This window comes from Pseudorca crassidens, chromosome 1 (genome assembly GCF_039906515.1).
Source record: "Pseudorca crassidens isolate mPseCra1 chromosome 1, mPseCra1.hap1, whole genome shotgun sequence".
Lineage (NCBI taxonomy): Eukaryota > Metazoa > Chordata > Mammalia > Artiodactyla > Delphinidae > Pseudorca > Pseudorca crassidens.
In genome coordinates this window covers 188,747,659-188,759,464 of record NC_090296.1, presented here as the reverse complement: position 1 = coordinate 188,759,464, position 11,806 = coordinate 188,747,659, and the positions used below count along the sequence as shown (strand labels likewise).

Sequence of the window (11,806 nt, the reverse complement as noted above, 5' to 3'; positions counted from 1 at the left end):
AATGGAACCCCGACCTCAGCCCCACTGAGCGCCGTGGGGACGGTCGTGGCAGAGCCTCTGTCTCTGCGGTCAATCCCAAGGTTATCCAAACTCCGGCCGCAGACAGCGCTCACGGCCGCGCGGACAGCCGGGCCCGCCCCAGGAAGGCTGGGCCTGGGGAGCGCGCAGACTCCGCCCCTCGCCCGGGATTGGAGCGCCGGCCGCGGGCGGAGACCGAGTCCGCGCCGTATAAATATTCATGAGCCGGCCGGGGCGCAGCAGGGCCGGAGCGGGAAGTTGGCGAAGGCCGCTGCTCCCGCCGAGGAGGAGGCGGCGGCGGGGCGCTGGCGTGCCGCTCAGGTGTCCGCTCCGCCTTCCGGCCTGAATTTAGCTCCGTGAGTCCAGCGAGAAGGGGACCGCCGACACCTCGCCCTACTGCCGGCCGGAGCGCGACGCGGACTTCCACCGGAGGCGGGGCCCGTCATCCCGGCGGCGGACCGACGGACCGACGCCGGGGACAGAGGGCGGTGGCCTCGGCGGAGGCGGGCCCCGAACCCCGGCGGCAGACGCGCGGCCTTAGGGGCGAGCATGAGCCCCGGGACGCCGAAAGGGGGCCGCAGGGGCTGAACCGGGCGCGGAGCGGCCTGGCCCAGCCATCTTGACTGCGTACAGCGGCCCGCCCGAGAGGAAACTTGCTGCGCCGCCGCCCTAGGTGCCCGGCAAAGTCACCGGCGCGCGCGGAGAAAGCGAGCGACAGAGGGACGATGAGCCGGGGGCCGGCCACTCTGCCCTGCGAGGGCTGAGCCCGGCCGGAGTGAGCGGGGCAGACCCAGAGACTGGGGCGCCCTCCGGCAGCCACCCTCGTCTCCCGCGGCGCCGTGAGGACGCGTCCCGCGAAGGGACCAGGCTATCGGCAGACCCCCCCCCCCACCCCGATCCCGGGAGAGGCGGGAGAGAGCCCGGCAGGGCGCCCTCTCTCCCCTCCTCCGGCGCTCTTGCAGGATCTCCCAGCGCCCCTCCGCGCGCCGCCCGGAGGGCGAAGGCGCGTGGCCGAGGCGCGCAGCATGGAGTGGGGTTACCTGTTGGAAGTGACCTCGTTGCTGGCAGCCCTGGCGCTACTGCAGCGCTCCAGCGGCGCTGCGGCCGCCTCGGCCAAGGAGCTGGCGTGCCAGGAGATCACCGTGCCGCTATGCAAGGGCATCGGCTACAACTACACCTATATGCCCAACCAGTTCAACCACGACACGCAGGACGAGGCGGGCCTGGAGGTGCACCAATTTTGGCCGCTGGTGGAGATCCAGTGCTCGCCCGACCTCAAGTTCTTCCTGTGCAGCATGTACACGCCCATCTGCCTGGAGGACTACAAGAAGCCCCTGCCTCCCTGCCGCTCGGTATGCGAGCGCGCCAAGGCCGGCTGCGCGCCCCTCATGCGCCAGTACGGCTTCGCCTGGCCCGACCGCATGCGCTGCGACAGGCTGCCCGAGCAGGGCAACCCTGACACGCTGTGCATGGACTACAACCGCACCGACCTCACCACGGCCGCTCCCAGTCCACCGCGGCGCCCGCCGCCGCCGCCGCCGCCGCCGCCGCCCGGCGAGCAGCCGCCCTCCGGCAGCGGCCACGGCCGCCCGCCCGGAGCCCGGCCCCCGTCCCGCGGCAGGGGCGGCGGCGGGGACGCGGCTGCGCCCCCCGCGCGTGGCGGCGGCAGTGGCGGCGGAGGTGGGAAGGCGCGGCCCCCTGGCGGCGGCGCGGCGCCCTGCGAGCCGGGCTGCCAGTGCCGCGCGCCCATGGTGAGCGTGTCCAGCGAACGGCACCCTCTCTATAATCGCGTCAAGACGGGCCAGATCGCCAACTGTGCGCTGCCCTGCCACAACCCGTTCTTCAGCCAGGACGAGCGCGCCTTCACCGTCTTCTGGATAGGTCTGTGGTCGGTGCTCTGCTTCGTGTCCACCTTCGCTACCGTCTCCACCTTCCTCATTGACATGGAGCGCTTCAAGTACCCCGAGCGGCCCATCATTTTCCTCTCAGCCTGCTACCTCTTCGTGTCTGTTGGCTACCTGGTGCGCCTGGTGGCGGGCCACGAGAAGGTGGCGTGCAGCGGCGGCGCGGGGGCCGCAGGCGGGGCGGGGGGCGCCGGGGGCGCGGCGGCGGGCGCGGGGGCGGCGGGCGCGGGCGCGGGCGGCCCGGGCGGGCGCGGCGAGTACGAGGAGCTGGGTGCCGTAGAGCAGCACGTGCGCTACGAGACCACGGGCCCGGCGCTTTGCACCGTAGTCTTCCTGCTCGTCTACTTCTTCGGCATGGCCAGCTCCATCTGGTGGGTGATCCTGTCGCTCACGTGGTTCCTGGCGGCGGGCATGAAATGGGGCAATGAGGCCATCGCCGGCTACTCGCAGTACTTCCACCTGGCCGCGTGGCTCGTGCCCAGCGTCAAGTCTATCGCCGTGCTGGCGCTCAGCTCGGTGGACGGCGACCCGGTGGCGGGCATCTGCTACGTGGGCAACCAGAGCCTGGACAACCTGCGCGGCTTCGTGCTGGCGCCGCTGGTCATCTACCTCTTCATCGGCACCATGTTCCTGCTGGCCGGCTTCGTGTCGCTCTTCCGCATCCGCTCGGTCATCAAGCAGCAGGGCGGCCCCACCAAGACACATAAGCTGGAGAAGCTCATGATCCGCCTGGGCCTCTTCACCGTGCTCTACACCGTGCCCGCCGCCGTCGTGGTCGCCTGCCTGTTCTACGAGCAGCACAACCGCCCGCGCTGGGAGGCCACGCACAACTGCCCGTGCCTGCGGGACCTGCAGCCGGACCAGGCGCGCCGGCCCGACTACGCCGTCTTCATGCTCAAGTACTTCATGTGCCTGGTGGTGGGCATCACGTCGGGCGTGTGGGTCTGGTCTGGCAAGACGCTCGAGTCGTGGCGTGCGCTGTGCACCCGCTGCTGCTGGGCCAGCAAGGGCGCGGGCGCGGCCGGCGCGGGCGCGGCGGGGGGCGGCCCCGGGGGCGGGGGCCCGGGGGCCGGCGGGGGCGTGGGGCCGGGCGGTGGGGCGGGCTCCCTGTACAGCGACGTCAGCACCGGCCTGACGTGGCGGTCTGGCACGGCCAGCTCCGTGTCTTATCCAAAGCAGATGCCATTGTCCCAGGTCTGAGCGGAGGGGAGGGGGCGTCCGGGAGGGCTGGAGAGGGGGCGAGGAGACCGAGTGTTGCGGCGGGGGGGACACTCGGAGGCAGAGAGTCCCCCCCTTCACCGTGTTGATTGCTATTAGCATGATAATGAACTCTTAATGGTATCCATTAGCTGGGACTCGCTTAGAACAAAGTACCTGGCATTGAAGGCTCCCAGCCCCAGCCCCCGTTCCTCCACCGACGGGCGAGGAATTCCTCCCGCCAGGCGTTAATTTGTCTTGGCAGAGGAGCGTGAGCTCTGCTGCCGCGTTTCCAGGACCCAAGGTTTGGAACCCTCGCTGGTTGCCATTTGCTGAGCTTGAAGCCAGACTTACAGATTTCACCTGAGGGACCTAGTTTCCGCCCTCGACTCTCCTGCGTAAACCCTCACCCCTAACCTAACACGTCCTAGAGGAGGGATGACCGCGACCTAATGGGATTGCACGGTTTGGGTATTCTTAATGACCAGGCAGATGCCTTAAGTAAACAAACAAGAAATGTCTTAATTATACACCCCAAGTAAATACGGGTTTCTTACATTAGAGGATGTATTTATATAATTATTTGTTAAATTGTAAAAATGTGTAAAATATGTACATATCCAAAGATATACAGTCTGTACATTTTCTGTAAAAAGTTAGAGGCCACCCCTGTAAGAACAAATATAAGTATTCTATTTTGGCAATAAAATGACTTTTGATAAATGATTTAAACATTGCCCTCTCCCCCTGCCTCTCCTAAACTGTTAAACCTTGAAAGTGCTTTTTGCTGAGGGCCCGTTGGAAACACGGACATTTGCTAGTTTCTCATTATGTACGCTGCCCTTAGGCATGGAGAAAATGACCTGTTAAACTCTAGTTCCTAAGTTGTTAGCAAAGTTGAAATATCACTATTGAACTGAAATCACGATTAAGATTTTGCACCTTTCCCGAGAAGGTGGTGTTTTTTGAATGGTAGCTCTTTTCTGATCCATGGGTAACAGCACTCACCTTAGTGTATGTAAACGGAACTTTTGCAAGGCACTAATTCCACTCCGCCTTGTTATTTATCTTGTATGATATCACTAAAGGCTTCAGACTCCACGTTCATTTCTCACGTCTGTGATTCTGAAAGCACCTGCTCTTGCAGGACTGAACACACTGCTGAAGGGTAGGGTAGAGGTTAATGTTTTAAGCCATCGATCACACTTTACAGTGTAAGTCACTCGACAATTTGGTGGTAGAGCAGGCGCTCTTTACTGGATTAAACTAACGGGTTAACATCTTAATAACCTTCCAGGCTTGTGTATATCACATGTGCTGCTTTTCCTAGAGAAAAAGCTATTGTTCCTCTGTCAAGACTAAGCTAATTGATTTGAGCAGAAGGCTGTTGAATTAGCAGAAGAATGCTTTGGCAATTGTTGAACTTTTTACCTGTCTGCCTAGTGGCTCAGCACATCATTCCTTTAAGAGGAACCAAATGAATAGGGTTAATCTGTAGGGAACTTGGTCTTTTGAGTTTGAAAAACTTTGATCTTTTCTCCTCTCCAAATGTGCTGTATAGTCTGAAGTTTCTTTCCCTGCGGCCCGGCTCCTCTTGGTGCAGACCAATTGGCCACCGCGGAGCCTTAAAGTTCTTCCATTAAAGCGATGTGGGACTTTTACTTTAAAAAGGAGAGAGAGCGAGGGAGAGGAAGACTTGTAACAGTTAGTGAAGACCAGAGGCACAAGTGCGCGCAGCCTTTTAAACAGCTTTCCCCGGCATTGTTAGCCAGCCTGCAGGCAGCTAGGCATGGGTTGAAGCATTATAGAAAAGGGCTCTGAATGCCCTACAGGTGGTCTGTGCACATAATCCCCCAATTTAAAGCGTTTTCCTTTGCTGGACAATTGCATTACAAAACTCCCTTCTTTTTCGCTCCTAATTGAACCAATGAACTATTATAAACTACAAGTTTTTCGTAAAAAAAAAAAAAGAGAAAACCTTCAGTGCCTAAATTCTATTGACTAAAATTCTGGCAAGTTTTCTGAACCGAACCTTTTAAAGCACCGGAAGTAAAAGCTTCTTCAGCAGACATTTCTCTTTTTCAGATATTTTTATTCCTCTTGCTTGTTATTTTCGGACAGATTAGCAATAATTTAAAAGTAATTGGTAAGGTTGTGTGTTCAGACTGAAAAGATAGCCCCAGGTCCCTTATTAACCTGTCAATCAAGATAAGAAATGGGCAGCTACCCTGCTAATGATGGGGGGCATCAAACATTGGGGGCTGGGTGGGGACTTGTTCACTGCATCCTGCTAAGAAGTTTGTTCTCTTTACTTCTCCTAATAGGAATATTTAGTGGTTCAAAAATTTTTTTCTTTTAATGAATAGGATGGAAACTACTTCTTTGACTGGTCTTTGTCATGTAAGAGGCTTTTAAGGAGGGTTTCTCGGGAGAAACATTTTGCAAATCCTTTCCAGGGTCATTCTTGGTGTTAATTGGATTTTTAAAATTAGATATATGGGAAGAACACCTACTTTAGCTATCATGCCGATTATATATATATTTTTAAGTCAGAACCACTGTAAAATCTTCACCTCCTGGCAGTTTATATTAAAGAATTACTATTTTGTAACTTGGGTACCAGTGAGTGGCCTGCATCTAACCCATGGGGTGGCTCTCATGTGCTCTGTGTACATAAACCAGCCATAAACTTACACTTTCAGTTATAAAGTTTTAAAGGCAGTTCCCATAGGCTTTATCACGTATGTGAGAAGGAGAGACAGTTAAAAGACTAGTTAGCATATTGGTTTCCAAGTTTAGCAGGAGTCTCGCTATTGACATATTTTCAACTATGTGACGGTGGTAAAGGGTCAACTTTGAAGTTTTTTCCTTTACTAATTCTTCAGTATAGCCTTGTAAAATGCCACCTTTCATCACTTGTACAAAATGGCTACAATTCTGAGGACAGCTCTTAGGAGAAAGCTGCGCGTGTCATCGCAGAGGCTGATTTTAGAGACTGAAAATGAAAACAGCGCTAGTTCCTTGAATTGCAAAGTTGCTAGTACCCAAAAGGTATCTATTAATGGAATTAAAGATTCCAAATAGGTTTGAGGAGTGGGAAAAGGGAGGAAGAGTATTTGGCCATCAGCGTTAGGTGAACATAGATGGATCCCTCACCAGGGCATGGAGCCAGTATGAGTTTCTGAAAACCTTGTCAAATATGGGGGGACGAGGAGGGGATAAGGTTACTGTGTGGCTAGAAGATCAATGTAAGTAAAGTCTAATATGGTTAAAAGCATTAGAAAACCCAAAGCTCATTAAAAGTACTTGTGGCAGAAGTTACGTGAAACACTTTCTTTTTGCTTTATAATGAATGCAATTTGAAAGTAACACAAAACAGAGGGGAAAGTGTATTAGAAGTTTAAGGAGCAAACTCTGTCACCATTACAGTGACACCTGTATTGATGTCACCTGCATTGATGACCTTAAAGGTTTCTGTAAGTCTTCCAAGTTAGAGGGAAGGAAATCGGATTGCTTTGCCAAAAGAAAAGTCACACATGGAGCCTCACACAGTTGTGAGCACAGGATGCAATTGAAAGCATAGTTACAAAATAGTCCCTTGAGATGCAGCACACAGCGCCCGCGGTGATCAACTTCCACACTTGATACAATACTGCCACCTGGCGATGCTGCAAAGTTCCAGAACCGGAGGATAGGCGGGCTCCCTCATTTCAATTCTTTCAACTACTGAGCCCCCCGCAGTGCAGGCCTGACCCCTGAACAGAAGGCCTGCAGCTATTTTGTATTCATAATTTTGAACTCTTTCTCTCAAGGAAAAGATTCCCCAACTGCATCCGTTTACAGCCCCAAGAGACCTCAGTTGAATTAAACCCTCGATACAACAGTTATGCGAAAAATCTAAGCTGGGTTGAAATCCAATGATAGGTCTTTTAAAAAATTGTCTTCTGAGTTACTTTTATTTCAAGAATGAGCAGCTCACCAAAGCTTCACCACACCAGAATTTAGTGGGAGAAAGAATAAATCGTGAAGACCATGTTGGGGGGAGCCATGCAGTCGGCTCGTTCGTTTCAGTACACGCCTTACCGTCTCCCACCAAGCAGTCCATCTGTGGAGTCTGGTGGATGCTCTCCAATGCCGCGCACGAACGCTGCTGGCTTGAGAGGGACGCAGGCTGTCCGCCATCGTCTAGCCAGGTGTTCGTGGAAGCACACCACAGAATAGAAACCGTGCCAGGATACAGGTCAGCCAAAGGGAAGAGAGGGGGAGGCGTCAGTTCTGGAATAGTTGAGCACAGCAGTGTGGGGAGACCAGGCCTGCGAGGAGGGCGTATAGAAAGGGACAGCTTCACGAAGCCGTGTCTGAAGCCTTCTTGCTGCTGAAGGTCAGAATGATAGGGCCAGGTGGGAGGGGGTGGCACTGGTCAAGGGGAAGGGGACCAAAGAAGGTCTTAGAGGTCACCTGTGCGATCCTGGAGTTTTCAAGGGGTTATTGAGAACCTTGCTGCTCTGTGAACGAGGAAAAGCAGCGTGACCTAAGAATATGTGATGGAACGTGGAATCAGAAGTTGTGCTGTATCCAGACCCACAGCCGTTCCGCACGCACACGAAGGCGCCTCATTTTCAGGCCAGGAAACTGATGCCCGAAGCGGACCGGACTTGCCCAAGGTCATACAGCCAGGAGCAGAGCTGGGCTTAGAAGCCACAGATCCTACGTGTCACTCCTATTTCCCTAGGCCTTTCCCGCTGCCCTGGTGTCTGTGTAAGTCCCTGAGGCCACCAACCACCACGCGCATCCATCCCTGACATCAGCTCTCCTGGCCGTGTTCAGCCAGTCCCAGAATCCTACCAGAGTCCAGGTTTTCCATGGTCTGGTGCTGACCTACAGAGGAACATTCGAACACACAGCCTGAGAGGCTGCCCGGAGAGCTCCGGGAACGTTTGCCTCTCCGGCCCCTGGCCGACACGGGCCAGCTCACCTGCTCTGCACTGCCCACATTCACAGTAACACGATAATTGGCAGTGACTGGGAGGAAGGAAGGGGTCAGCGGCTGATGGAGTCACACCAGGGAGAGGGCCCCAAAGTGGGAGCACCATGCCCTGGTCAGCAGAGGCCTGGAACCTCCAGGAAGAAAGCGAAGCCGCTGGGTGCTGAAGAGCCAGGCCGGAGCAGCAAACAGAGAGTGTGGCTGAGCCCCGCGGAAATCTCCGGAGGGAGAGGACCAACGGGAAGGGAGATGAACTCAGCTGATTTAAACCACACGCTCCAGGAGATGCCCCAAGAGGCTGGTGGTACCCGGAATGGGGCGGCCAGAGAAGGATGGAGTGAAGGAGGACCGGCCAGGCAAGAGCAAAGTCAGGATAAATTTTAACTAAATGACCATGTTTTAATGGCTTTCCAAGCCTTGGGGAGAACCGTTATTCACCAAGGACAAAAGTACCTATTTATAGCACCTTATTTAATGCTCAGGTGAACCGTACACTAATTTAAATTAGAAAAACTATTTCCAACGTTCATCCTCTAACAAACCTGTTTCTAATTAACTAACACCCTGGCAGTAGCTCTCACCCCTGCCTACGTGCTAGAGGGGTGTTTCTTAAAAACACCACGTCCCGGCAGCACCCCAGACCAGCTGAACCAGAACTTCTGGGCATGGAATCTGGGAATTCAAAGTTTTCTCAGGCTACCCCAGGTGAATGATTCTCATGTGTAGGCAGAGTTGAAAGCCAGCGAACTGCAATTGAAGGTGACGTTATGATCTAAAGCGAAACAAAATACAACTAGAAGTTAACTAAGCAAACTGCTTTTGTCATCCAGTTTAACTAATTTAAATGGAAGTGGTTATTTTTTTCACCTTAAGTAAATATTTGGGAGAGTACAAGGGTGCCCTCACCTGGTCCAAAGGGAGAACTTCATGCTATGTTGTTTTGAACGGAAGCTCTCGCTACACAGGGCTGTTTTGGATAACCATGCTTTTGCTTTCACTTGTAATGAAACAACCAAAAACTGGGTACATAGGGAATGATTCTTTTAACCGAGAAATTAAACCCAACCTGTAAACCTAGAAGGACCCAATCATGTCGATATATTATTAGTAGACGCTATTACAATGAAAGATACTCTTTTTCTTCAGTAAATGTTTATTTAGTAAAACCAACTCAGCTAGAAATGAAGGTTCATCCTGTGGTGACCTGACCTGGGTGTGACTTTCCAAGACCAAGTGATCTGTCACCCTGTAGTCCTAGAGGCAGGCAGGCTGTGATCCTGAATGTATGTCACCATGTGTATCTTCAAAAGTAAACTCATACTATCTTACCTGATGCTGGAACTTTGCTTAAGTTATAGAATTTTTCGGATAACGTGTGTTCAGTGCAGAAATCTACTCTTTCTCCAGGTACCCTGAGAGAAGGGACGAGTCCTTGACCAAAGACCCGGAAAGTGAGATTCATTCCGCAAGTAAACTCTGAGGTTTTCCTGAGTCTACCTAACAAGTATGATCTTAGATCTTAACTGTCACACCTCATCCAATTTCTGTAAGAAAGAGTCTAAGCAGAGGGTCATAGGTCAAACCCACAGACAGGATACAAATTTTGTGTAATACCGTTTAGGAACCAAAAAGAAGTTAATTCCAGGAATTAGGACACAGACAATTTTGGGGGGCCAAAGAAGTGGAAGTTGCTAAAATGGAAGTTGTTATTAAAAGGATCTGTTAGAACCAAACAAAAGGTATCATTTCATAGCATCACTGGGATTAGAAATACAGGATGTAGCTGTAGACACTTAGCTTGTGAAAATGAACATATGTGTGCCCTCATTAAAAATACCCTCCTCGATCCTTGTGCTTTACATTTTATTTGAATCTATGCACTTAGGACATTGGTACAAAGAGAAGAGATTTATCCCTTGGACCTTATCCAGTCACAAGTGATTATTCACTCATCTCATCACCCAGCCGCCCAGTGACCCAAGCATTCTTTACCCATGTATGCTGCTTCGTTTCTGTACCAATCAAAATAAGGCTAAGTCTTGCTACCATAACAGACAACTCCAAAATCTCAATGGCTTAATGCAACAAAAAATAATTTATCAGAGAAAGACAAATATCATATGATTTTACTTATATGTGGAATCTGAAAAACAAAACAAACAAAACAACACTCAGATACAGAGAACAGATGGGTGGTTGCTAGAGGGGAGGGAGATGAGGGGTGGGTGAAATGGGTGAAGGGGTCAAGAGGTACAAACTTCAGTTATAAAATAAATAAATCATAGGGATGTCATGTACAAGCATGAGGACTATAGTCAATAATACTGTAGTACAAATTTGGAAGTTACTAAGAAAGCAAATCTTAAAAGATCTCATGACAAGAAGAAAAGAAAACTTGGAACTTTGTAGGGTGACAGATGGTAACTAGACTTTTTGTGGGGATCATTTCCCAGTGTATACAAATGTCAAATCGCTATGTTGTACACCTGAAACTAATATTATATTGTATGTCAATTATACTTCAATAAAGTAATGCTAATACTTTATCACTTGCACACATTGTCCAGTATGTGTCAGTAGAGGGATTCTTTCCACCTTAGATGCCAGGTTGCTGAAAGCTTTATCTTGGCACGTGCTTCCATCTTCCCTGCATAGGTTGGAAGGGATATAGCCACTGATTCTTAAAGTTTCTGCCTGGAAATGGCAGTGTCATATCTACACGTGTCATGAACCAAAGCAAATCATATGGCCATATTACACCCCAAAGGGTGCAGGGAAGTAACCATGTGCCTGGAAATATTTATTGAATAGCAGTAATGACCACCACAGCTCCCCACAGACTGTTCACCACAGTTAAGTCTGCCTTCTCCTGAAAGGAGGGAAGTAAAAAACAAAAAGAACTGGACTAAGAATTTCTGTGTTCTTGCCTTAGTTTTTATTATCAATGTTTCTGGACTCCATTTTCCTCATCCATGAAATGAGGGTAATAATAATTGCGTGGCTCTTCCTTTTTTTTTCCTCTTTTTTTAAGCTGAGGTATAATTGATGTACTATCACTCTGCCCTTCTCACACAATTCTTCTGAGAAACAAATGACATGATCAAGAGAAAAATAGTATATTTTAAATCGTATTTACAAGAAAAATCAAGATATAAGTATAGGGCTTCCCTGGTGGCACAGTGGTTGAGAGTCCGCCTGCCGATGCAGGGGACACGGGTTCGAGCCCCGGTCCGGGAAGATCCCACATGCCGTGGAACAGCTGGGCCCGTGAGCCATGGCCCCTGAGCCTGCGCGTCCGGAGCCTGTGCTCCGCAACGGGAGAGGCCACAACAGTGAGAGGTCTGCGTACCGCAAAAAAAAAAAAAAAAAAGATATAAGTATAAACTCCTCAATGAGATGCTTGTGACTTCCACTGTCCTTATAATGGTTAAATGTCAGTGCTTTAACCCACTCAGAAGGGAGAATTTCTATTATTTTTTAAAATTTTATGCTGTTCTAAAAATGCATTCATTCAGCACATGTCTGTTGAGCACCTACTGTGCAGGGAACTGGGAATTACACTTCAGCATCTCCGTGAACCACCAGGATATGAGAGGGGATTCAAAGCACTGTGTTCGGCTGCAGACACTTTATTCATGTAAAACTCACCGGAGAAAATGAACACCCAGTAGAGCTAAACAGCAAGAAGAATAAAGAGGAGAGA

The 11,806-nt window shown here is 51.3% G+C and overlaps 1 protein-coding gene across 1 annotated transcript; it reads left to right on the top strand.

The window, feature by feature from the left end:
• The first annotated feature begins 256 nt into the window (after window positions 1–256).
• FZD8 (frizzled class receptor 8) lies at window positions 257–10,649 on the top strand. The gene has a single exon (XM_067703513.1). The coding sequence runs from the start codon at window positions 1,044–1,046 to the stop codon at window positions 3,120–3,122; it is 2,079 nt and encodes a 692-aa protein (XP_067559614.1). The 5' UTR covers window positions 257–1,043; the 3' UTR covers window positions 3,123–10,649.
• Window positions 10,650–11,806: the final 1,157 nt, after the last annotated feature.